The sequence below is a fragment of the Lepus europaeus genome, chromosome 9 (assembly GCF_033115175.1).
Source record: "Lepus europaeus isolate LE1 chromosome 9, mLepTim1.pri, whole genome shotgun sequence".
NCBI lineage: Eukaryota > Metazoa > Chordata > Mammalia > Lagomorpha > Leporidae > Lepus > Lepus europaeus.
In genome coordinates, this window is record NC_084835.1 from 25,541,402 (window position 1) to 25,569,005 (window position 27,604).

Sequence of the window (27,604 nt, forward strand, 5' to 3'; positions counted from 1 at the left end):
ATCAACAGTTCCTTTTTATTCATGTCTTTTTTATAAAACAAGAAAAACTAAATTTTGAGTACACTAAGCCAAGAATTAATTTTTTTTTAAGATTTCTATTTATTTGAAGGAATAATAACAAAAAGAGAGACAGAGACAGATTCCATCTGCAGGTTCACTCTTCAACTGCACACAACAACTGTAAGTAGCTATGCCAGGCCTAAGCTAGGAGCCAGGAGCTCCATCCAGAAGGCAACAGAAACCCAAGTACTTGGGCCATCACATCCTGCCATCTAAGAGGATTAGCACAGAGTAGTCAAGAGTCAAATAAGGTACTCTGATACAGGATGCAGGCGTCCCCAAGATTGACATTTCAATCTATTAAAATGACTTCAGGCTGGCGCCGTGGCTCAATAGGCTAATCCTCCACCCTGCAGCGCCGGCACACTGGGTTCTAGTCCTGGTCGGGGCACCAGATTCTGTCCTGGTTGCCCCTCTTCCAGGCCAGCTCTCTGCTCTGGCCCGGGAGTGCAGTGGAGGATTGCCCAAGTGCTTGGGTCCTGCACTCCATGGGAGACCAGAAGAAGCACCTGGCTCCTGCCTTCGGATCAGCGCAGTGCGCCAGCCACGGCGGCCATTGGAGGGTGAACCAACGGCAAAAGAAGACCTTTCTCTCTCTCTCTCTCTCTCTCTCTCTCTCACTGTCCACTCTGCCTGACAAAAAATAAAAAATAAAATAAAAATGACTTCAACTATAAGGCCATCACATTCTTCAGTATCTAATATGCTCTGTCCTATCTCAAACTTTACAATAACTTGGCATTTTTTCTTAAAGATTTATTTATTTGAAAGTCAGAGAGACAGAGAAGGATAAACAGAGAAGAAAGATCTTCCATCCACTGGTACACCCCTCAGATGGCCGCAACAGCTGGAACAGGCCAAGCCAAAGCCAGCAGTTTCTTTTAGGTCTCAAGTGGGTGCAGGGGCCCAAGCACTTGGGCCATCTTCCACTGCTTTTTCCAGGCCATTATAGAAGGGTGCTGGATCACAAGTGGAGCATGAACCTGTGCCCACATGGGATGCCAGAACCACATGCTGTGGCTTTACCCACTACACCCCAACACCAGCCCAAGTTGGCATTTGACATAGCTGTTAGGTCACTTCCATCCCACATGAGAATATCTGGGTTGGAGTCTTGGCTCTGTTCCTGTTTCCTGCTTCCTGCTAACATGTACCCTGTGAAGCAGCAAGTAACAGCACAGGTGGTTGGGTTACTGACCACATGGGAGACCTGGGCCGAGTTCCTGGGTCTCAGCTTCAGCCTGGTAAAGCCCTGGCTGTTGCAGTCATTTAGAAAGTAAACCAGTGATGGGAGAGTTCTCCCTCCCTCTCATTCACTCATTCTCCCTGCCCCCGCTATCTCTTGGTCTCTCAAAAGCATAAATAAAAAATTTTAAAGCTCTCTACTAAATTTTACTCTCACCAGACCAAATTTCCTACTTTTAACATTGAAGTTCTGTGTAAAAATTCATGGGCCAGAGTATTTAGCCTAGCAGTTAAGCCACCAGTTACAGCATTCACATCTCACACAGTAGTATCTGGCATCAACTTCTGGCTCCAGCTCCCAATTCCAACTTCCTGGTATTTCAGACTGAGGGAGGCAGCCTTTGGAGGTAGTAATTGAGTTCTTTAACATGGGGGCCAGCACTGTGGCGCAATAGATTAAGCCTCCACTGGCAGCACTGGCATCCCATATGGGTGCTAGTTCTATTCCTGGTTGCTTCCAACTCAGCTCCCTGCAAATGGCCTGGGAAAGCTGTGGAGGACAACCCAAGTCCTCGAGCTCCCACACCCACGTGGGAGACCCAGAAGAAGCTCCTGGCTCTGGATCAGCCCATCTCCAGCCATTCCAAATACTTGGGGAGTGAACCAGCGGATAGAAGAGCACTCTCTCTCTCTCTCTGCCTCTGCCTCTCTAACTCTGCCTTTCAAATAAATAAATACATCTTAAAAAAAATAGTTACAAACTATCATACTATATTCTGAGAAAAACTGTCAAATTATAAAAATAATATTAAATATAAAAAAAAATAGATGGAGGGTAGGTATTTGGTACAGTACTTAAGATGCCACTTGGGATGCTCACATTCCATACTGGAATGTTTGAGCTCAAGTCCCAGCCAGTGAGGTCCCTGCCACTCAGGAGAGACCTGGATTGAGTTTCTGGTTCCTTGGTCTTTCAGGGAGTGAACCAGCAGATGAGGAGTATACCTATCTCCCTCTGCTTCTCAAAGAAAAAAAAAATTATTTTGATTTTAAAACCAGATGAGCCTGAAATTAGAAGTGCCTGAAATTCATTTGTTCCTTTTAGGATCTGTCAAAATCTCCAAACCTGAAGGTACTTCAGAAAACATTCAATGAACAGACCCACAACCCAGAAGATGGAAGGAGCTGGGAGATGCCCGTGTCTAAAATAAACTATACTTGGAATCCACCCTACTATCTATTCAACTTCCTGTCTAACTCTGGAGATCTTTTAAGATCTAGCAGAACACAACTTTATTTTCCATTTCTATCTTATTTTCATCCTCCATTCTACTCTGGTGGGGCTAATTCCCTGATTGCCACAAAACATGTCATGGTTCCTTCTCCCTTCAATGCCTTTTTCAGTTTCCCTAGAAAACCAAGTAGGAGGCCAGCGCCGTGGCTCAGTAGGCTAATCCTCTGCCTTGCGGCGCCGGCACACCGGGTTCTAGTCCCGGTCGGGGCACCAATCCTGTCCCGGTTGCCCCTCTTCCAGGCCAGCTCTCTGCTGTGGCCAGAGAGTGCAGTGGAGGATGGCCCAAGTGCTTGGGCCCTGCATCCCATGGGAGACCAGGAAAAGCACCTGGCTCCTGCCATCGGAACAGCACGGTGCGCCAGCCGCAGCGCACCTACCGCGGCGGCCATTGGAGGGTGAACCAACGGCAAAAAGGAAGACCTTTCTGTCTCCCTCTACTGTCCACTCTGCCTGTCAAAAATTTAAAAAAAGAAAACCAAGTAGGTCTGCTCTTCATCCAGCTTTATTCTACCATCTTTCAAATCTCTGATTCAAGAACCTTTACCACATCCCCATGGCAAAGTCTACTGGAATTAGAATCGAAATCCGGAATTCAAACCTAAGCTTTCCACTGCGTGTCTAGTCAGTCTTTACCAAGTAGCCCAGGGGACAATCATCTTAATTTTAACAATGTAGCTTTCAGTGATACTATTGGTGATAAACAAGGAAGCTGAAGTTCAAGAGCTTCTTAGAAAAAAAAAAAAGAGCTTCTTAGAGCTGACACACAAAATGTTCCCAAATATTTGTTGAATAAATACAAGAAACACATTCAGAGGCCAGCACTGTGGCGTAGCAAGTAAAGCTGTAACTTCAACGACAGGCACCCCGTTTGGGTGCTGGCTCAAGTCCTACCTACTCCACTTCTGATCCAGCTCCCTGCTAATGCACCTGGGAAAGCAACTGAGGAAAGCCCAAGTACTTGGGCCCCTGCCACTCATTTGAGAGACCCGGACAAAGTTCCTGGTTCCTGGTTTTGGCCTGGCCCAGCCCTAGCCATTGCATCCATTCAGGCAGTGAACCAGCTGATGGAAGATCACTCTCTCCCTCCCTTCCTCTAATTCTGCCTTTCAAATAAATAAAATAACTCTTTTTTTTTTTTTTGACAGGCAGAGTGGACAGTGAGAGAGAGAGAGAGAGAGACAGAGAGAAAGGTCTTCCTTCTGTTGGTTCACCCCCCAATTGGTGTTGCAGCCGGCGCGCTGCGCCGATCCGAAGCCAGAAGCCAGGTGCTTCTCCTGGTCTCCCATGCAGGTGCAGGGCCCAAACACTTGAGCCATCCTCCACTGCCTTCGCAGGCCACAGCAGAGAGCTGGCCTGGAAGAGGAGCAACCAGGAAAGAATCCGGCGCCCCAACTGGGACTAGAACCCGGAGTGCCGGCGCCACAGGCAGAGGATTAGCCTATTGAGCCGCGGTGCTGGCGAAATAAATCTTTAAAAAAAAAAAATATCTGGGGTTGGCACTGGCACAGCAGATTAAACTTCATGTCATGGCTGCTCCATTTCCAATCTAGCTCCCTGCTAATGTGCCTGGGAAAGCAGTGAAAGATGACCTAAGTCCTTGGGCCCCTGTACCCACGTGGGAGACCTGGAAAAAGCCCCTGGCTTACGACTGGCCATCCAGGGAGTGAACCAGCAGATGGAAGCGCGCGCTCTCTCCCTCTTGCTCTGTCTCTGTCTCTCCCTCTCTCTAACTTTCAAATAAAATAAATAAATCCTAAAAAACAAAACAAAAAAAAAAACCTCTTTCAAGTTCTTGCCACTCTCATACCCCTACAATATTTACGAAGCATACTGCCTGATTTAGCACTTCATTATATGCTGTTTTGTACCATTCTGAATTGCTTCTTATCTGTTAATCTGAGTTGCTTCCCATGTGGAGATCTTGTCGAGGACAGTGTTCCCTTATTTTAGGTTTCCACTGCTGAATATCATAGCATACTGAAAAAGTTGAGCGTCAAAGATCGTAAAACAATCTTGACAATAACACATTAAGCATTTTTAGTTTAATTGCTCAATCAACACTTGAACGCACAACAGCCATCCTTTAATGACTCCTTTCTCAGTTATATCAACACACATATACGTAAATGCATGGCACTTTTTCCTGAATCCACTCTGTCTGCATCTCAACTATTTTAATAGTTTTAAAGCTTAATCATTCTTAATAGTTCTTGATTTCCAGTGCCTCCAAAAATTAAAAGTTTCCACCATCACGCCCAAAAAAAGCCTGTACTTTCCTACATTCTGTAAGTATCAAGAGTAATTTGAGGGCTGGTGCTGAAGCTCACTAGGCTAATCCTCCACCTGTGGCGCTGGCACCCGGGTTCTAGTCCTGGTTGGGGCACCGGCTCTGTCCCGGTTGCTCCTCTTCCAGTCCAGCTCTCTGCTGTGCCCCAGGAAGGCAGTGGAGGATGGCCCAAGTCCTTGGGCCCTGCACCCGCATGGGAGACCAGGAGGAAGCACCTGGCTCCTGGCTTCGGATCGGCGCGGCACTCCGGCCGCAGCAGCCATTGGAAGGTGAACCAACAGAAAAAGGAAGACCTTTCTCTCTGTCTCTCTCTCTCTCACTGTCCACTCTGCCTGTCAAAAAAAAAAGAGTAATTTGAAACAAAGCATTTACCCATGTTTAAACTTTTGTAAGACCATAGTTCTTTCACCATAATGAGTTAATAGATCACTGTATAAACAAAAATTTTTCATAGCTTTGATAGCAAAGATTAGATGATAAAGATCCCTAAATTCCAGTGATCTTCTCCTTAGAAAATGCACAAGCATCCTTCCTCGGTCTTTACTTTTCACTTTGTTTCTTCCTTCATCATTCATTCAGTGAAATTATGTACCATAGAGTTACTACATACCAGGCAGTGGGCAAGTCATTGCCTGAGCAGACACCAAGAAAAAGACACAGCTAAGGGATGAGACACATGCGAAACATGTGTAGTCCAATGTGGTAAGAAATATCATGGGTGGAAATTTTAATAAAATACGCAAATGGTTAGTTTCTGATTTTAATAATAAAGAAAGTATCACAGACATCTAGGGAAGTCAAAGTCAGGGAAGGTCTTAATGGTATGATTCTTGAGTCATTTCTTCGAAAGACAAGAATTTGTCAAACATGCCAAGAAAAAGCATTTCATGAAACAGTAAGTGCAATGACAAAGACATCAGAAAATATGGAACTATACCTTCAGAAGAATACTATGAAGCAGAAAAAGGAACAGCCAAATCATAAATGGCCTCATAGGCCACACTAAATAGTTTGCATTTAGGAAAAATGTAGCCACAGAACATTTATTAGCAGAGGTAAGACACTTGTGTGAGAAAGATAAATCTTTCAGCAAGGGAGAAGATATACTAGAAAATGGTAAATTGGAGACAGGGTGATAAGGGCACATTGCCTATTGGACAGTCAAAAAAACATGAATGATAGCTAATGAAGCAAGTAATAGTGGCAATGAACAAGAGTAAAGGAGGAAGTCGAAATCCCCAGGGCTTGGTGACTGAGACTGTGCTGGTAGAGGAAGCAGTGACCCTTTTTTTCAGTTTGAAACCATTTAATTTAAACACCGAGGCAGAGAGTACAAAAAGCTTAAATTAAGGATGAGGAAGTAGGCAGGGCTACAGATGAGAAGCTGCACGTTATACGTAGCATGTTTCAGGTGTCTGTGGAAGAACCAGGAAGATATGTACACCACCTAGCTGAGAAATAAGTCTGAATTTTTTTTTATAAAAAAGGATATGAAGCAGCAGGAGAGACTTAAAAGTTAACATGGGATAATGGATGAAATCACAGGGATAAAATTATCAAGGTAGAACATTTAGGGTAAAGAAAGAACAGAAACACAAAATCCTTGGGTTAAGAGATACACAGAGGAATCCATGAAGGAGAATGAGGGCAGGAAAAAAGGCCTGAAATGTAAAATAAAAGCAGGAAAAAAAAATGGACTTGGAAATCACAAAAATGTTCCTACATATTCCCCACACCCATTTTTGCACTCTTTTAAAATTTGGTTGTGTGCATACATGCATGTATGCATAAAAATCTAGTGTATAAGTGTGCTTTTTACAACTAAAGCATTACTCGTACCTGGTAAGAATAGGGACCATGTCTTGCCCACTGCCATGTTCTTTTTCCCACTGCTCCAGCAGGGTAGTGAGCTCAGCTTTGGAGTCCACATGTACCGCTACTGTAGTCATGGCTTGGCCTAAACAAGCAAAAAAGAAGAGGGAAAAAATAACCAATAATGAATACAAGTAAATAAACCCAACACACTTCCCATAAAAGAAAAAACAAGGAGGTAGTCGAAAAGAGATACCCTAGGGAAATACTCAGAGAGAGAAATTTAACCCTTAGATTCATCACACAATTTTCTGTGGTACAATGAGAAACCCCGAATACTCACCAAATCATGATGAATAAGTCTTTTCACCTCTCTAAGACTGGTCTCTCATTGAAAATGTACATATGATTAACATCCATACAATAATCCCAGATCTAGCTCTCTGAGGTCCAAAACCTTGAAAGTTATATTGTTTTAAAGCAAAATATGATAAAAACTGCTTATAAAAAGTTTTGTTCTTGTTGTCCTCAGGGGAAAGTTCTACTGCAGATAAAAAGTACATTCCTGTTAATTCTTAACAAAAGATCAAGAATTGAACTGTATGTTGTTACCAACATGAAAGCTGGGAAGGAATACCAAAAAATAATTTGTCCTTCAAGCTTCCTAACCTATCTCACAACTGATTTCTTGGGGAGAGGATAAGAGGCTGGAAAAAGAGAAAGAAGGTTGTTGGTTTGAGGAATGCAAGAATGTGTAGCAATGCATTAGATAGGGAGTTGAGGCAGCCACTGGAGAATCAAATTCAGACAACCACACAGGAGAGGCTCATAATGGGCTCTTAAAGGGGTGATAAAGGAGACACAAATGTTTAGATATTTTAAAAGATCAACTTTGCTACACAAGTAGCCTCAGGACCAAGATATCAGATCCTGTCATGCAAAATGTCTATTTTCACAGAAAGAGTAACCATTCCAAAAAGTTTCGCACCACAAAGAGATTATTAGCCGATCTAGGATTATTATTCTCAGTAATTTATTTTCATTTTATGTGAAAGGCAGAGAAATAGACAGTGATCTTCCATCCACTGGTTCACTCCCCAAGTGTCTTGTAATAGCTAAGCCTTGGCTGGTGCCGCGGCTCACTTGGCTAATCCTCTGCCTGTGGCACTGGCACCCCAGGTTCTAGTCCCGTTCAGGGCGGCGGGTTGCTCCTCTTCCAGTCCAGCTCAGTACGGGAAGGCAGTGGAGGATGGCCCAAGTGCTTGGGCCCTGCACCCGCATGGGAGACCAGGAGAAGCACCTGGCTCCTGGCTTTGGATCGGCACAGTGTGCCGGCTGTAGCAGCCATTTGGAGGGTGAACCAATGAAAAAGGAAAACCTTTCTCTCTGTCTCTAACTGTGCCTATCAAAAAATTAAAAAAAAAAAAAAAAGCTAAGGCTTGGCTAGGTCAAAGTTAAGAGTTCAAAACTCAATCTGGGACTCCCATATGCATGGCAGGATTCCAAATATTTGAACCATCATGTGTTCTTTACCAGGATCTGCATCAGCAGGAAGCAGCATTGGAAACAGAACTAAGACTTGAACTCTGGCATTCTGATATGGGAGGCAGGCATCCCAAGCAGCATCTTAACTGTTGCATCGAACGCCAGATTATTGGCTTTTGCTTTTATTTATTTACAAAGAAAGAAAGTTCCCATCATTGGCTACTCCTCAAATGCTCACAAGTGCAAGTGCTGGGCTAGGCCAAGACCAAGAGCTGAGAATTCAATCCAGATCTCTCATGGAATTGTTAATTCTTCTTAAGACATCTACTGTAAGAACAATGATAGAAAAAAAGAAAAGAAAAAAGCCAGTCAGCCAGTGCTATGGCACAACAGGTTAAGCTATCCCCAGTGATACCAGCATCCCATAACCACACAGATTCAAATCCCAGCTCCCTGCTAATCCACGTAGGAAAGTAACAGAAGATGACCAGGAGTACTTGTATCCCTGCCACCCACTAGGAAAACCCAGATGGAGTTCTTTGCTTCTGCCCTTCTGCCCGACCTGACTGGCCACTGCGAAGTTGCAGTGAACCAGCAGATGGAAAATCTCTGTCTCTCTCTTTCAAATAAAGAAATATTTATCCACCACACCACAGGGTAGCCCTTTAAAGACTGTTTTTTTAATTTGAGAGGTAGAGTTACAGATACTGAGAGGGAGACACAGAGAGAAAAGGTCTTCCTTCCGTTGGTTCACTCCCCAGATGGCCACAACAGCTGAAGCTGCGCCAATCCAAAGCCAAGAGCCAGGTGCTTCTTTCTGATATCCCATGCAGGTACAGAGACCCAAGCACTTGGGCCATCTTCTACTGATTTCCCAGGCCATAACAGAGAGCTAAATTGGAAGAGGAGCAACCAGGACTAGAACCGGCGCCCATATGGGATGCCGGCGCTGCAGGTGGAAGATTAACCTATGCCACGGCACTGGTCCCTAAAGATTTTGTGGATGCAGAGGCCCAAGCACTCGGCCCATCTTCCGTTGCTTTCCCAGGCACATTAGCAAGGAGCTGGATTGGAAGTAGAATAGCTGGGTCTCAAACCAGCATCTATATGGAATGTTGACTTCACAGGCAGAGGCTTAATCTGCTATGCCACAATACCTTATAAATCTTTAAAAAAAACGGTGTTGTGACGTAGTACGTAAAGTCACCACCTATGATGCCAGCATCCCACAAGGGCACTGGCAGAGTCCCAACTGCTGATCCAGCTCCCTGCTAATGTGCCTGAGCAGGAAGCAGAGAATGGCCCAAGTGCTTGGGCCCCTGCACCCAAGTTGGAGACCTGGAAGAAGCTCCAGGCTCCTAGTTCCATCTAGCCCAGGCCTACATGTTGTGGCAAATTGCAGAGTGAATTAGCAGATGGAAGATCGATCTCTCTGTCTCTCCCCTCTCTGTAATTGCCACTTTCAAAGAAATAAATGAAAAAATGTAGGGCCGGCACTGTGGCATAGCGGGTAAAGCCTCTGCCTGCAGCGCCAGCACCCCATATGCGTGCCACTTGGAGTCCCAGCTGCTTCACTTCCAATCCAGCTCTGCCATGACCTGGGAAAACAGTACAAGATAGCCCAAGTGCTTGGGCCCCTGCACCTGTGTGGGAGACCGGGAACCTGGCTCCTGGCTTCAGATCGGCACAGCTCCAGCTGTTGCAGACAATTAGGGAGTGAACCAGCGGATGGGAGACCTCTCTCTCAACCTGTCCTTCTCTGTGTAACTCTTTCAAATAAATAAATAAATCTTTAAAAGAAATTAAAAATGTACACATGGAAAGAAGAAATACCAACTCAATAAAATGCTAGTTGTTTTTATATAATTTTTAAAAATCTTGATGCTTATCTTGTGTAAGTATGGTCATTTCTGCTCACTTTTGCTTTTTTTTTTATTTTTTTATTATTATTATTATTTTTTTTTTTGACAGGCAGAGTGGATAGTGAGAGAGAGAGACAGAGAGAAAGGTCTTCCTTTTTGCCGTTGGTTCACCCTCCAATGGCCGCTGCAGCTGGAGCATCGCGCTGATCTGAAGCCAGGAGCCAGGTGCTTCCTCCTGGTCTCCCATGCGGGTGCAGGGCCCAAGGACTTGGGCCATCCTCCAATGCCTTCCCGGGCCATAGCAGAGAGCTGGCCTGGAAGAGGGGCAACCAGGACAAAATCTGGCGCCCCAACCGGGACTAGAACCCGGTGTGCCAGTGCCGCAAGGTGGAGGATTAGCCTGTTAAGCCACGGCGCCGGCCTATTTATTTTATTTCAAAGTCAGAGTTACACAGAGAAGATGAGGCAGAGAAAGAGGTCTTCCATCCGCTGGTTCACTCCCCAGATGGCCACAACTGCTGGAGCTGCAATGACCCGAAGTCAGGAGCTTCTTCTGGGTCTCCCACATGGGTGGCAGGGGCCCAAGGACTTGGGCCATCTTCTACTGATTTCCCAGGCCATAGCAGAAACCTGGATCGGAAGTGGAGCAGCCAGGACTTGAAACGGTACCCATATGGGATGCCAGCACTGCAGGTGGTGGCTTTACCCACTAAGTCACAGTCCTGGCCACTAAAATGCTAATATCTGTGTTTTAATAAAGCAGACAGAGGCTGGTGCCATGGCTCAATAGGCTAATCCTCCACCTGCAGTGCCAGCACCCCGGGTTCTAGTCCCGGTTGGGGCACCGGATTCTGTCCCGGTTACCCCTCTTCCTGTCCAGCTCTCTGCTGTGGCCCGGGAGGGCAGTGGAGGATGGCCCAAGTGCTTGGGCCCTGCACCTGCATGGGAGACCAGGATAAGCACCTGGCTCCTGGCTTCGGATCAGCACGGTGCGCTGGCCACAGCACACCAGTCGCAGCCAGCCACTGGGGGTTGAACCAACGGAAAAAAGACCTTTCTCTCTCTCTCTCTCTCACTGTCCACTCTGCGTGTCAAAATAAATAAATAAAGCAGACAGAATGCCCAAATTTAGTGGATGGTGAGTTGTATCACCTAGGCTACTCAAAACTCCAAAAGAAAATATTTACCCTCCCACTCCAAAAAAAAAAAGATGACGAAAGAAAATTCTTCTTTTCTATAAAGAACCTAGATTTTAAACTTTCTAACTAAAGTCATAAAAACAAAATACAGCAGGGATGACAGACTACGGACTTTTGACCTTAACTTGAGAAAATCCAGACTGCATTTTTGACTGCTACCTACTAACCAAATACAAATTTTTTACAATACATTTTTTAGTTGGAATAATTCTAAATTTATAAAAACTTGCAAAGACACCACAAAGAACTCCTGTATATCCCTCACTCAGTTCAGTTTTCCCTAATGTTACCATCTTATAGTAATGCACTGTCAAAATTAAGAAACCAACCTTGGTACATCACTGACTAAACTCCAGACTTGACTGATATTTTGCCAGTTTTTCAAATATGTCCATTCTCTGTTTCACGACCTCATCTAGGATACTACTTCGCATTTAGTTGCTATGTCTCCACAGAGTTCTGTTGGGGGAGGGGGGGGACAAGCTTCCTTATTTTTCATGGCTCTGACCATCCTGAAGAGTACTAGTTAAGATACGTAAAATGGGGCAGTAATTTCAACAAATTTTATGCTAAAGCAAAAGACCTAGAGATTGGACAAAGCAGTAACATACAGTAACAACAAAAATTAACCTCTTCAGATACACCCTAAAGTATGAGAAAGATGGCCAACCTTTTTAAAATTGATTTATCTATTTGAAAGGCAGAGTTGCAGAAAGAGAAAAGGCAGAGATATCTTGCATCTACTTGTTCACTCCCCAGATGGCCTCAACACCCAGGGCTGAGCCACGTGGAAGCCAGGAACTTAATCTGGGTCTCCCACAGGATGACAAGGGCCCAAACACTTGGGCCATCTTCCACCAACTTCCTAGGCCATTAGCAGGGAGCCGAATCAGAAGTGAAGCACCCATATGAGACAGTGGCATCACAAGAGGCAGCTTAACCTACTCCCCTACAACGCCAGACCCCACTACCAAACAGAATTAACACCAATCCTCAATTCTTTCAAAAATTAAGGTATAGAGATACATAATTTATAACTCATTCCATGAAGCCAGCATTACCCTAACATCAAAGCCAAATGAAGCCATTATAAGAAAGGAATTATCAGGGCTGGTGTTACAGCACAACTTCTGCTTCCAACACAGACATCCAAGGTCAGAGCCCCAGTTCAAGCCCTACTGCTTTGCTTTCTATCTGTTCAAGTGCCTGGGAAGGCAGCAGAAGATGGTCCTACTATTTAGGCCCCTGCCACCCCTGCAGGGGACCAGGATGGCATTCCTAGCTCCTGGTTTCAGTCTGGCCCATACTTGGCTATTGCTGTTATTTGGGAAATGAACCAGTGATGAACAGAGACCAACTGATCTCTCTCTTTGCCTTTCAAATAAAGAAAGAAATGCTCTTTATTAATGGAGATGCAAAAATTCTCAAGAAAATACCAGCAAATTGCCAGCAGTATATTAAGATCATATATCATGGGGCTGGCACTGTGGCATAGTGGGTAAAGCCAATGGCCTGTGGTACTAGCATCCCATTTAGGCGCCAGTTCCACTCCCGGCTGCTCTACTTCCAATCCAGCTCCACTGGGAATGCAGTGGAAGATGACCCAAGTGCTTGGGTCCCTGGCACCCACATGAGAAATTCAGAAGAAGCTCCTGGCTTAAGCCTGGTTCATCCCTGGCCATTGGAGCCATTTGGGGAATGAACCAGCAGATGGAACATCTTGCTCTCCAATTCTGCCTTTCAAGGAAATAAATAAACCTTAAAAAATACAGATGACGACCAAATGGGATGCAAAGGTGGTTCAATATTTGAAAAAGAATCAACATAATATACAACAGAATGAAGAAAAGTCACATGATCTGACAGAGGAAAAAAATGGACAGAAATCTAGCATCCTTTTCTCATTAAAAAAAAAAAAAAACACACTCAAGGGCCAGCGTTATGGCATATGTAGTAGGTTAAGCCTCCGCCTGTGTCACTGGCATCCCATATGAGCATGGTAGAAGTCCCAGCTGCTCCACTTTGATCCAGCTCCCTGCTAATGCACCTGGGAAAGCAGCCAAAGATGGCCCGAAGTTCTTGGGCCCCTTCATCCACGTGGGAGATCCAGAAGTAGCTCCTGGCTTTGGCCGGCCCAACGCTGGCCATTGGAGCCATTTGAGGAGTGAATCAGTCAATGGAAGGTATTTCTCCCTCTAATTCTGCCTTTCAAATAAATTTTTAAAACGTCTTAAACACACACACAGTAAAGAAGGTACAGAAGAGAACTCCTACTACAGATAACAGGCATGTGGAAAATTCCACAGATAACTTTATACTCGATGAAAAAAACCAGCCAGAATCAGAAGCAAGACAAGTATGCCTACTTCTCCCACTTCTACTGAACACTGTACTAGAACACGTCACCAGAGCAATTAGATAAGAAAAATAAAGAAAAGGTATCCAAGCTGGAAAGAAATAAAATTAGCTTTATTTGCAGATGACAAATCTTTATATAGAAAATCTCTATATACAAGGAGTCATGTAAAAACTACCATAGCTAATAAAATTAATTCAGCAAAACTGCAGGGTACAATAACATAAAAAAATCAATCATACTGCCATACACTAACAATGACCAATCTAAAAGTAAACTAAAAAAATAATTTCATTTGCAACGGCACCAAGAAGAGTAAAATATTCTAATAAATGTAACCAAAAGGCACAAGACTTGTCACTGAACACTACAAAATATTGCTAAAGACAAGCTAAATATATACAAAGACATCATGTGTTTATGGATTAAAGGATTTAAAAGGGCAATTCCCTCCAAAGTGGTCTGTAAATTCACACCAATTCTGAAATTCGAATTTCAAAGAACGCCAAAATGACCACAACTATCTGGAAAAGGAACAAAGTTGGGGGACACTGCTGTGCCATAGTGAGCTAAGCCACTACCTGCAGCACCAGCATCCCATATGGGCGCTGGTTCGAGTCCTGGATGCTTCTCTTCTGATCCAGCTCTCTGCTATGACCTGGGAAAGCAATGGAAGATGGCCCAAGTGCTTGGGCCCCTGCACTCATGTGGGAGACACAGAAGAAGCTCCTGGTTTCAGATAAGCCCAGCCCCGGTCGCTGCAGCCAACTGAGGAGTGAACAAGTGGATGTAAGATCTCTCTCTGTCTCTCCCTCTGTCTGTAACTCTACCTCTCAAATAATCTTTAAAAAAAAAAAAAAAAAAAAAAGTTGCAACACTCAATGCTTCTGATTTGAAAACTTACTATAGGTTGGACATCCCAAGTTTCTCCAAATCCAAGGTTTTTTGTTGTTGTTGATGTTCTAGTTTTTAAAGATTTTTTTTTTTAAAGATTTATTTATTTACTTGAAAGGCAGAGTTACAGAGTATCATCACGACGTCACAAGTGGAAAATTCAAAACCATGAAACTTAGTTTCATGTACAAAATTATTAAAAATATTATACAAAACTATCTCCAGGCTATGTGTATAAAGTATATATAAAACAAATGAATTTCATTTAAACTTGGGTCCCATCCCCAAGATATCTCATTATGTTATACAAATATTCCAAAATCCAAAAAAAAACCAAATACTTTTGGTCCCAAGCATTTTCAGATAAGAAATACTCAAACCTGTACAAAACTACAGCAATCAAAAAATATCAACACAAATGCCATTTAATAAATGGGCAAAGGATTTGAATAAACATTTCTGCAAAGATATAGAAATGGCCAACAAGCAAAAGAGAAGATACTCAACATCACAGTCACTAGGGAAATGGCAACCACAATGAGTTCAAAATTTAAAATGTAGTAGGATGACTACAATAGATGCCAATGCTTATAATGTGTTTTTGAAAACCTATGGAGAAACTAAAACACGCAGTGTTGGTAGGAATATAAAATGGTACACCAGCTATGGAAAACCATTTGTGGCGGCTCAAAAAACTGCCGTCTGTGTTTTATTTAAGAATTACCATTTTGTTAAGTTAAACAAAGAATTAAACCAGGGCTGATCCCAGTGGGTTAAGCTGCATCCCATATGGGTGCTGACTGAGTCCCAGTTGCTCCACTTCTAATCCAGCTCCCTATCAATGCCTCGGAAAACCAGAATTTGGCCCAAGTGCTTGGACCCTGCCACTCACATGAGAGACCCAGAGGAAGCTCCTGGCTCCTCTCATCAGCCTGGCTCAGCTCCTGGCCATGTAGCCTTCTGTCCAACAGATATAAGATCTTTCTCAAACTCTGCCTTTCAAATAAATAAATGTTAAAAAAATCATATGACCCAACAACTCCACTATAACGTATATACCCTAAAGAATTAAAAAGTCATTTAGACAAGTATTTGCAAACAAATGTTCATAGCAGCATTATTCACAAGAGCCCAAAGGCAGAAATAATCCAAATGTTTATCATCAGATGAATGGGCAATCAAAAGCCAGTGTATTCATACAATGGAATACCTAGCCATGGAAATAAAATACTGATAATGGTACATGCTACAGATGTGGGTGAACCTTGAAAACAATGCTGGCCAGCGCCGTGGCTCAACAGGCTAATCCTCCACCTTGCAGCACTGGCACACTGGGTTCTAGTCCCAGTTGGGGCGCCAGATTCTATCCTGGTTGCCCCTCTTCCAGGCCAGCTCTCTGCTATGGCCCGGGAAGGCAGTGGAGGATGGCCCAAGTTCTTGGGCCCTTGCACCCGCATGGGAGACCAGGAGAAGCACCTGGCTCCTGGCTTCAGATCAGTGCGATGCACCGACCGCAGTGCGCCGACCGCAGTGTGCTGGCCACGCGGCCATTGGAGGGTGAACCAACGGCAAAAAGGAAGACCTTTCTCTCTGTCTCTCTCTCTCTCTATCCATTCTGCCTGTCCAAAAAAAAAAAAAAAGCTAAGTGGAAATAAGTACCCTAAAGGCCATACATTATATGGTTCTAGTAATAAGAAATATCAAGAACAAATAAACCCAAATACAAGGATCAATGCTGTAGTGCAGGGAGTAAAGCTGCAGTCTGCAACACCAGCATCCCATATGGGTACCAGTTCGAGTCCCAGCTGCAGAAGATAGTCCTAATACCTAATACTTGGGCCCCTGCCACCCACATGGGAGACCTGGACAGAGTTCCTGGTTCTTGGCTTCGGCCTGACCCAGTCCCGACTGTTGCAGCCATTTGGGGAATAAACCAGTGGATGGAAGCTCACTCACTCTCTCACTCGCTGTCTTTCCCTCTCTGTAACTCTGCCTTTCAAATAAAATATATCAATCTTAAAAAAAGAAAGAGTTAACTGGTGGTGGAAGGGGAAACGGGAAATGACTGCTAAAAGGGTATGAAACTTCCTTTGGAGGTGAAGAAAATTTAGTGAAAATAGAAAGAGGTCATGCCACCTCTGTGAATCTACTGAACACTTTAAAATGGCTTGTCAATTATATTGCTGTATAAATGTACAGTTAAAATTTTTCTTACATTTTATTTGAAAGGCAAAGAAACAGAGCGAGATCTTCCATCTGCTCCAAATGCCTGCAACAGCCTGGAGCAGGCCAGGACAAAGCCAGCATCCCAGAACTCAATCCAAGTCATCTATCTGATGGCAAGGACCCAAACATCTGAGCCGCCATTAGCTGCCTCCCATACTGTGCATCAGCAGGAAGCTGGATCAGAAGTGGAGAAACCAGGACTAGAACCAAGTACTCCGATATGGGTTGCAGACATCCCAAGCAGCAACTTAACTGCTGTGCCAAAGGCTTGCCCCTATACTTTTTTTAAATGGGGGGAAAAACTGGTCCAGGAGGGAATATCTCTTGCATAATTTAAGCAATAATCCAGTAAAGAACAGGAAGCACAATTTAAAGAGAACACTACTTCTGACAAAGGTCAGTTAGTTAATTTAAAGGCATCCAAACACTCAACTTTCACAGTTCAACTTAGAAACACATTTATAGCTCTGGTATCATTTTCAGAACTTCACAAATTAATCTATGACTGAAGATAACTATAACTTTGGGAAACAATCACTTGCACAAGGAAAACACAAACTTAAAAAAACTAAAATGAGACTATGAATGCTAGTTCATGTTACTGTCAATCAAGGACTGCATTAATACAAAATATAAAATTTTGGTATGTATTATTCAATTCACCATGTTTTAAAGTGAGTTCTTTAAGTGGTATGCAGAAACTATGACCTATCCAATAGTGACATAACAGTTACCAATGAGTGAATATCTAGCAAGGAACAAACACTGAATTAAGTAATTTACTTGAATTATTTTGAATTTTAACAACCATTCTGCCATTTTTCACAGACCAGGAATGGGCTCAGAGAGACTTTCAAGATCAAAATCAGGCCAGCGCTGTGGCTTAACAGGCTAATCCTCCGCCTTGCAGCGCCGGCACAACAGGTTCTAGTCCTGGTCGGGGCGCCGGATTCTATCCCGGTTGCCCCTCTTCCAGGCCAGCTCTCTGCTATGGCCCGGGAAGGCAGTGGAGGATGGCCCAAGTCCTTGGGCCCTGCACCTGCAAGGGAGACCAGGAGAAGCTCCTGGCTTCGGATCAGTGCGATGCGCCATCCGCAGCGGCCATTGGAGGGTGAACCAACAGCAAAAAGGAAGACCTTTCTCTCTGTCTCTGTCTCACTATCCACTCTGCCTGTCAAAAAAAAAAAAAAAAAAAGATCAAAATCAAAAAGTTGCTACTTGGTAGCAACCTAAAGACTCAATACTAACTCTGCTGAGGTACTTTGTGAGACCTTGGTTATTAAACTTCTCCAAACTGAGATTTCAATTTCCTAGTCTGTAATAAGGAAATGGCTGTTGTGAGACGAAATAATACTGTCCACACAATGGAATACTATAAAGCCTCAAAAGTGTATGTGTGTGTGTGCACACGCGCATTCCCTTAGAAGGGCTGCCACCCGAAGTATTTATGGGAAATATGCCTACTGTAACTTATTTTCAGATGATTTCACAAAATAAGCAAATAAGTATTAAGTAGAGAAAATATGGTAAAATAGTAACAATTGTTGAATATCAATAAACAACTGTTCATTTTATTTTCCTTTCAACTTTTTTATAGGTTCAAAAGTTTCCACAATAAAATGTTGGAAACAACTGAAAAACATTTCCCGTCTTAATATGGACCAACAGTAAAATACTATCAAGCGAGAAAATGGCAGGACCTGTGTACAGTATGCTACATTTTGTGAATAAAAAATGTATGTGTGTATGTGTACTGCACTAGAATACAACATTTCTGGCGTAAGATACAAGAAACAGGAGTATTTCTGTAGGATGAAATTCGGAGATTTTTTTTCACTGTACTGTACTTTAAACCTCTTCTTTTTTTTAAACAATTTTCCACTATTTTTGAACTTTTCAATTAAATCACACAGTATGTGCTCTTCTTTGCTTATACACTATAATGGAGGGCCTATTTATACAGATCCTCTTAGAAGGTTACAATCCTAAAACAGCTGTGAGCACGATTAAAAAAAGGAAAAAAGTCCAAATTTAGAGCTCCAAGCGAAAATCTGATAATTACTAGGACATGCCATGCTTAACTTCCTATTCCTATCCAAGACTAGCTCCTTTACAAAAACATAGTAAAATTGGTAATAAACCAACTCCAATCACTTAAAATTACCATGTATCAGACCCCTCCCCTACTAAATCCAGCAACTGTACAACCATCAGACACTGCTGAGAAACTATCCAAAGGGGCAGGCACTGAGGCATAGCGGGCAAAGCCGCCGCCTGCACTGCCAGCATCGCAGGTGGGCACCGGTTTGAGTCCCGGCTGCTCCACTTCAGATCCAGCTCTCTGCTATGGCCTGGGAAAGCAGAAGATAGCCCCACTTCTTCGGCTCCTGCTCCCCCATGGGAGATCCAGAAGCTCTGGCGGATGTGGCCATATAGGGAGTGAACCAGGGAATAGAGCATCTGTATCTCTCTCCCTGCCTCTGCCTCTTTGTTTTTTGTTTTTTGTTGACAGGCAGAGTGGACAGTGAGAGAGAGACAGAGAGAAAGGTCTTCCTTTTTGCCGTTGGTTCACCCTCCAATGGCCGCTGCGGCCGGCGCTTCGTGCTAATCCGAAGCCAGGAGCTTCTCCTGGCCTCCCATGCGGGTGCAGGGCCCAAGTACTTGGGCCATCCTCCACTGCCTTCCCGGGCCATAGCAGAGAGCTGGCCTGGAAGAGGGGCAACCGGGATAGAATCCGGCGCCCCGTCCGGGACTAGAACCCGGTGTGCTGGCGCCGCAGGCGGAGGATTAGCCTGTTAAGCCACAGCGCTGGCCAACCTCTGCCTCTTTGTAACTCTTTCAAATAAATAAAGCTTCAAACAAAATGCAAAATATCCGAGATGTTGCATGCAAAATTATTTTCCTACATTCCCCACATTCTCAATTAGCTCCTTAGCATCCAAAAATAAATCACCGCTTGAAAATGGGTAATAACTGCTATACACAAAGACCAAGTCTTGAGGGCTTCAAGCAGAAAAAATACTAAATCGATTCCTACTTGAAGTCTAAATATACACGCTTACATAAACCTTAAAGGTGAACTCCAGTGAGCTGGAAATAAATTCAGGAGATCACTACCGACGAACCTCTCACTCTGTCCATTACCACTAGCGCGTTTAGAACAGGAAGTTGCTGCTAACAGGAATAAAACACGTAGATTAATTAAAAGGCTTCACCAAAGAGACAAGACTCGGGAAAAGCGGAGACCAACAAGATGCGGACAAGGACGAGTCATGTGCGACTCCAAAGTACTAGCGACACTCCAAACGACTTCAACCAATGTGAAAACAGCACTGTCACTGCATAGGAGGAAACGCGAGGGAAAGCGACCAGGAAGAGCAGTCGGAGTTAAGCAAACGCCTCGGACGCCCCAGTAGAAAACAGCCCGGAAACAAGCTCCCAGGAAGCTCTCAGCAGGCACGCCGATGCCTGGCTCCACCCGCGGGACCCGCACACCTCTCTCCACCCCTCCCGTCCACCAGGGAGGTGGGAGCAGTGCGGGAGAGCTCCGCCCCACTCGCCCGGTCCAAGAGCCGGGAGGGTGCAGGGGGAGGTGGCGCGAGGCCGAGGGAGGGAAGAGCCCGCCCAGGTGACTGGGGCTGGAGGCGGAGACACAGCCGGGCAAGGGGGCCGCCGTACGGCAGGAAGATGGAGCCCCCCAGCCCGTACGGAACCGAGACTGGGGCGGGACGGGAGGAAAAAGGTGACAAGGGAAATGGGTAGAGACGAGCACACCACTGCCCCTCACTCCGGGCGGAAGAGTTACTCTCGGGAAGCTTCTTTTGGGGACTGCAGGGAGAGCATGGAGGCCCCGCCCGGAGGCCAGGACTCCGGAGGAAAAGTCCTGCAGGCCCCAGGCCCAGCCTCTGCGGCGGCCCGGCCCGCCCCCTCCCCGCCGGCGGCCCAAGCAGGTGCTGCCCCTCCCCCAGCCCGGCGCCCACTCTCCCGCCCGCCCGGCCTCGCTCCCTGGCTGCTCTCACACCTCCCGGACACCCAGCTGCCCCCTGTCCCCACTCACCTTTCCGGGCGGCTCCGCCGCTTCCCCCCTGACCCCGCCAGAGGCCACAGTTCACACACACCGCCTCAGGTCCCGCACTCACTCGCCCTCACTCACACACAGCGCGACCACGGCTCCAGAGCGGCCCACATATTATGCGTCACTCCCGTGCTACGTGCCCCGCGCGCGCGCGCGCGCGCCGCTTGGCGCGAGGATCGCAGGCGAGGGGCGGGAGAACGCCCGCGCGAGCGGAGGGGACGGAAAAAAAAAAAAAATCGGAAAGCCCCAAGGATGCCTGGGAAATGAAGTCCCGCGTCCAGGGGCGCGGCCCGCCAGCACCGATCCGCGGGCGAGCCCTTCGCCCAGCGCATTGACTGCCGGGACTTGTAGTTTTAAGATTTAATGCGAATGGCTCTGTGCGCCTCGGCCGGTGTGTCCTCGGTTCTGCCTTGTGTGTCATTTGAGAACCAGTGTCTTAATCCTCTCTCCTGTCCCAGCGTACCCAGTACATCCCAGACTCGGAGCACACCGGGAGTCACAGCCTCCATTAAACAATAGAAGCTGGTTTTCGCTTTTCCAGACCTAGCCTGTAGGAATCAGTGAATTTTTTATCGTCAGATACGACATGTGAGACAGAAATGGAGACACCAAAGCCCGTAGGCGAGGGCAGAACTGGCCTTGGAATTCATTGAATTCCGTTCATTTTACAGCTGGGAAAAATGAGGCTCAGAGAGAGTGCCTAAAGCCGATTAGTGAGATCCGAAGGCTCTGACAAGAATCGCGGGGGCCATGAAAGGTTGCTGCGACTCCACCTGACGAGATCCTGCCCGGTCTTCGAGGCCTGGTGCGGCTGAGTCTCCCCTGGGAGTCCTGAAGAAGTTTCTGGTATCTCCCTGATGCCCTCACAGGGAGGACACAAGACACAGCAAGCTGCGGCCGTGCCAGCGCCCACACGGGGACATGGGCTGAATGCTGGGTCCTGGATTCCAGTCGGGACATCGCCCTGCTTCCGGACAACAGCCCTTTGCCTGTATCAGTAGTGACACCTTCCACTTCCTCTGACTCTACAGCAAGCTTGGTTCTGAGCCCGATGTTTGAGCTGCTCTCGCCCGTTAGTCCTCACTGCCACTCACGCAGGAGGCACGGGTTAACCACCTTCATAGGACAAACCTGAAGCCAAGGCGGTGAATCAGCGAATGCCGAGCTTAGTGGGCTCATACCCGGCCTCTGCCTTTCCTCCAGGGTCGGAAACCGAAACGCATGGGGTTGGCGTGTCTGAGCCTTAGCTGCCTTCCCTTTGTCCGCGTTCTGGGCCCCGCCCCCACTTCCTCACTGGCTGTCCTCGAAGGCAGAGCTCTTGTGGGAACCCGAGGCCCGGCGCCTCTGTTCCTGACACTGCCTCGGTCTTGCCACCAGATGGCAATGCTCTCCTTTGGAAACCTCACCTGGGGCCCTGGGTTGGCGGTAGGTGTGAGGACCCTCAAGGAGAGGCTTGGGAGCAGCTAGGGCCCGGGAGGCTAGAGAAGGGAAACAGGACGCACACGAGGCTGTCTGGCCGCTGCTGTGTGTGATTCCTGGAGCTTCCTCTTGCTACGCCAATACCCTCCGCACAGCCACACCTGCAGGAACTCCCAGACCCCACCCTCTGTGACAAAGACAGCACCCAGGCACACACACTGCAGCTGTGCTCCCTGCGTGTTTCACAGGAGAGGTGCTACCCACACGTGCCCCATAACACAAGCACTCACACCTGTGCCTCAAAGCCGATACTTTCACGTGTAAGCATTTGCAAGCACAGTGCCACAGGCCACCACAGCATGCTTAGTTCGGGCACATTAGTCCTCAATCACTGGAAAGAGACTTTTTGGCCTCTTTGGTGGGAGACGCCTGCATTCTGTCCCATCCTGTTTCGCCTGCCACTCTGATGCTCTGGTTGAAAAAGAGGAATGCCCCACCTCAAAGTGGGAAGAGGCTCGGACAGGAATGCTCCACCTACTCCTTCCCCAGCAGTCCCCGTCTCTGGGGTAGGAAAATCAACAGCACCAAGTCCTCTGGGCCTCAGGCTGCTGCACCACAACACGGGCCCCTGACAACCTCCTCTCCTGATCACCTCCTTCTGGGCTCCCTTGACCTGGGTGCTCTCACCCTGGTGCCACCCCACAATTCCTGTGCCTCCTCCTCCAACTGCTGGGAGCTGGGAGGGAAGGGCTGAGAGTCCCACACCCACTCCTCTCCCCCTTTTGCTGGGCACAGCTGCTGCTGCAAATGCCCAGCGGCATCGCAGAGCTACCAGGCTAGACAGAGAAAATGCCAGTCATCCGACGAGGGCCCTTCCTCTGCCTTCCTCACAAAATGAGTAGAGGGTGGGAAACGTTACCCCATGCCCCCAAGAAGCGTGCACAGTGACCACCCTGGTTGCATCACTCTTGTGTTACAGAGGGAGACACAGACTCCATAAAGAAAACAGCTGGAGCTCTTAGGTTGCCCAGTGGCTGCAGGAGGCGCAGTCTCCTGAAGTCTGTCCCCACCTCCTGTCCCCAAAGGGACAACTTCATTGAAGGGCCATAGGCCCAGGTGGGACAGGAAACTTCAACCCCTGGCTCCCGTGTATCCAGCCAGAGACAGCACCAGACCCATACAGTATTTCAAATAATTAACATGCAGTAGGAAGTTAGAAATGAGCCTGTGTGTATAAGAGGCACGTAAGGAAGACACGCTTCTGTGGAAAGGAAAGCCTCAAAGACACACCCTGGAAGCAGCCCGGAAGTTAGCACCGTCCTGCTCATACCCCGATAGCTTTCCAGGCAGTTCCAGCCTTCCCCCCAAAGACAGCACCCCAGGAAAACCCTCTGTGCGCAGTGCTAGGGGGCCACCCTGACAATTCTGGATTGTGAAACCTTCACAGCCTCCCCTCAAGGCGAGCACCCTAGGAGACTCGCCGCTGCCCCGTGCCAGGTGGACTACTCAGCCTGACAGCACTGAGTGGCTAAACCTTGGGAGGAACTTGACCTAATTCACACTCAGCAAACCCTCTGACCTGGAGGGCAGGGGAAGGGGAAGAAGCAGCAGGAAGAAGTGGACCCCACCCCTTATAAGCCTCAGTCTGAATACAGACTGCACGCTCAGCCCTTTCCCCGCGATGGCCTCCTGGCCTACCAAGTGTACTCTCTTCACTGAACTTCGCTGCCTCGCTTACCACTACTCTCTGTCCCACGTCTGAGATATTTCTTGTGCAAAGGCAAGTACCCACGAGCAGCCGATCTCTGGTCACATTCATACAAAGAAAAATTACTCATCACTTAATCTGAAATTCAAGTTAAACTAATTATCCTATGTTTTATCTGGCAACCCTACTCCAGTGCTGCTAGTCAGACACAGGACCCCCCCCACCAAGATCTCACTTTAATCATTTCCAAAATGGTAATGGTAGGAAGCAAGTCAGAGCAGCTGCTGCCCAGTGAATATCAAGACAATTCAAGCAATCACAACTCCCTCTCCAGGGGCAGGCATTTGGCCTAGTGATTGAGATGCCTGTGTCCCACACTGCAGTGCCTGGGTTCCATACCTGCTCTGGCTCCTGGCTCCAGCTTCCTGCTAATGTGCACCCTAGCAGGCAGCAGTGCTGTTTAAGTATTTGGATCCCTGCCACCAACATAGGAGACCTGGACTGAGTTCTTGGCTCCTAGCCCCAGCCTGGCCCTGCTCCAGACATCGTAGACATTTGGGGTTTGAGCCAGCAGATGGGAGCACTTTCTCTCTGTGCCTCTCAGATAAATTAAAAAGAACAACAACAACAAAAAATCCTTATCCAAAAGCCGCTGGTCTGAGTAATAGAAGGCTCAAATTCCATCCCCTCTTTGACCCTCCTCCAACCCCACCCTAATGGTGAGGGATGAAAACCGCTTCTTTTAACTGTTGGAAAGAGCTTGGAGAAGGCAACAGCTCCGTGGTTCACCCCAGCTTTAGAGGCAAATGGGCCTGGGGACCTGGGCTCCGATACTGGTGTTCCCCTTTATCAACTGTGGGATTCGAGCCCAGTTACTTCTCTTGAGTTTTGATTTCCTCAGCTGGAAAATGGGAATGACAGCTCCTTCCCAGGGCTGTTCTGAAAAGTAAATGTGATGGGGCTGGTGCTGTGGCGTAGCGGGTAAAGCCACCGCCTACAGTGCCGGCATCCCATATGGGCACTAGTTCAAGTCCCGACTGCTCCACTTTTAGTCCAGCTCTCTGCTATGGCCTGGGAAAGCAGTAGAAGATGGCCCAGGTCCTTGGGCCCCTACACTAGCTTGGGAGAACTGGAGGAAGCTCCAGGCTACTGGCTTCGGTTGAGTGCAGCTCCGGCCGTTGCGGCCAGTTGGGGAGTAAATCAGCAGATGAAAGACCAACCTCTCTGCCTCTCCTCTCTCTCTGTGTAACTATTTCAGATAAATAAATAAATCTTTTTAAAAAAAATTAAATATAATGCATGTAGTGCCTAGCTTGGGGCCTGGTATACAGTGCTGGAAAAGTCGTCGCTCTTCCTACTTTGAACATTGCTGGCCTCTAGCTGTCCCTGTGGGAGTTCTCCAGGCCCGCAGTTGGCACCCTGGTTGATTTCTCTTCGCTTACAGTACTGTCTGCTGGAGCAGCTCAGGCTTTTCCCATTTAGATGAGAAACAATCTCCTTACAAAAGAAAAGAAAGGCACATTTGAGAAATACTGGGAAGTGGAAGAGTAGCCTCTCATGCTCTCATGGGGCTCACCTGTCCACTCTGTCCTAACAGAGAACTGAGTCAGAGGGTGGAGGCAGAAGGACCTACTCTAGGCCTCCTCAAGCTCTTCAAGGACTATGGGAAGTCAAGATCAAAGAGCCCCTTGGACATGAATGTAGACAAGCTGCCCTCCCCAAGCCAGCCCGTTGCGCCTGCCTTCCTGCTGGGAAGGGGCCTGCATTGGAACAAGGTTGCCCAGAGCACACTGACCTTCTTCTCTGGCAGCACGGTGATGCTGTAATCACAGCAGCAGCCAGAGAGGGTGGCCAGAGATGGTGTGAACCTGGGCCGTCCTCACAATGGATATGCCCAGCACAGAGCAGGGGCTGTAGCATGGAGAGGGTCAAACTCCGTCTTCCAGATACCCCCAGGGCCTGTCATCCCGCTCGTCTAGCTTCCTGTTAACATCCCCGCCAATTCCTGGGGCTCTGCCCTTCCAAGAGGCTATACTCCAGATTGGAGGTTGGGGGACAGGTGCAGAGAAGGTCAAAGCAAGCACCCCAGCCTCTTGCCTCGGGTTCTTGGAATTGTAAATTCTTCCAGAAGCAAACAGTGGTGGACTCAACACTGGAGAGAAGGCATATTAGGCTGGCTGCCTGACTCCCAGGAGCCCTGGACTTTTGGCAATGCCTATATGTAGCCATGAGATGTTTCCAGTACATTCAAGGATCTCTGGCCTGGCCCATGAAAGGTACTTTGGGACCTGCTGAGGTTGGGTTAGATAAAGCTTCCCATTCTGTCTGTTCTTAGAGAAGAGTGGCTTTGTCTAACTGGAGGATGCAGGTCTGACCCCAATTTAGAGGTCAGAGACCCTCCACCATTACCATCTGGAATGATCACCTGCTTCCCATCCTGGCTATCATGGGCCTGGGCCTCCCACAGATGTTGCCAAGTAGCCAGGAGTACCCAATTAGGCATGGAAGCCAAAGTCATCAAGGAGAGGCATGGGGGGGTGTCCTGGGTTCTTACCGTGGGGCAGTTCTTCTCTCCCTCAGAGGTGAAGATGTCACTCTATGAAAAATCACATGATGTTCCTGGAGGAGCCTCCCCTGCCCAGCTCTTACCTTATCAGGTCCAGACTTGTCACAAGATAGCCTTTGTGAAGTCACGAAGCTGGCTGCCTCCCCTACAGGACCAAGGGCCAGGATGACCAAGCACTAGTGGGCATGACAGGAAGAGTGGCTTCAGAAGCAGCACTGGGACTCTGCAGAAGTTTGTAGGGTCTGGAGGGCTTGCTGATCAGCCTCAGGTTGTCATGGGAGAGGGGGTCCATTGGAGATCAGGGGGTGGGGATGATTTCTCAGGTCCTGGCCATTGCCAGAAGTTGAGAACAGTCGTGACCTGGGGTTGTAGTCCTAGGCTGTGGGCTTGTCCCTGGAGATCCTAGGGGGAAGGGACCCTTGCCCCAGCTGAGTACATATAAGGGTCCTAATCTTGGATGTCTGGATGCTCCATGGAAAAGGAAGCTTAAAACCTCTGAGCCAGGGACCAGATCCTTCCCTCAGTTCTCTCCACCTGTTTCCTGGGCAAGCACATGATACTAAATTCTGATGCAATGGAGAACAGCCATGCTGGCCTTGGGGTACCCTACCTGTTGGATTTCTCAGAGGAGGAAGAGTGTCAGGAAAAGAAACTACAGTGTCTGGTTCTCATTCTCGCCAGAGTGCAGACCCCCACCTCCTTAGCACCAACGAGGGGAGAAAACAGGAGGGAGGAGAAAACTTCATTCCATAAAGCATGGACAATCCATCACTGGTATAAGAGATCTGAATGGACAGGGGCACTCTGCATGTGGATGTGGAAACCATGGAGAACCACTTGACAAAAGCCTTGTCTTAAAAAACAAATGAAAAAAACTATGGGGGTGGGCATTTGGCCTAGCAGTTAAGACACTGCTTAGAATGCCTGCATCCCATAGCAGGGTCCCTGGGTTCTAGTCCTGGCTCTACTTCCAATTCCAGCTTCCTGTTAATGCAGATCCTGGGAGGCAACAGGTGATGGCTAAGTAGTTGGATCCCTGCCACCCACATGAGAGATTCAGATTGAGTTCCCAGTTCCTGGCTTCGGCTTGACCCAATTCCATCTATTTTGGGTATTTGGGGGAGTGAACCAGTAGATGGAGAGAGAGAGAGAGAGAGAGAGAGAGAGAGAGAGTGA

The 27,604-nt window shown here is 47.1% G+C and overlaps 1 protein-coding gene across 1 annotated transcript in view; it reads right to left on the bottom strand.

The window, feature by feature from the left end:
- Positions 1 to 20,857, bottom strand: part of DCAF1 (DDB1 and CUL4 associated factor 1) — an 84,661-nt gene extending 63,804 nt beyond the window's left edge. The window contains exons 1-2 of the mRNA XM_062200990.1: positions 20,718 to 20,857; positions 6,666 to 6,783 (exon numbers count right to left, since the gene is read on the bottom strand). Of these exons, the coding sequence (XP_062056974.1) occupies positions 6,666 to 6,775 (110 nt within the window). The 5' untranslated portion in view covers positions 6,776 to 6,783; positions 20,718 to 20,857. The remainder of the gene's footprint in view (positions 1 to 6,665; positions 6,784 to 20,717) is intronic.
- Positions 20,858 to 27,604: the final 6,747 nt, after the last annotated feature.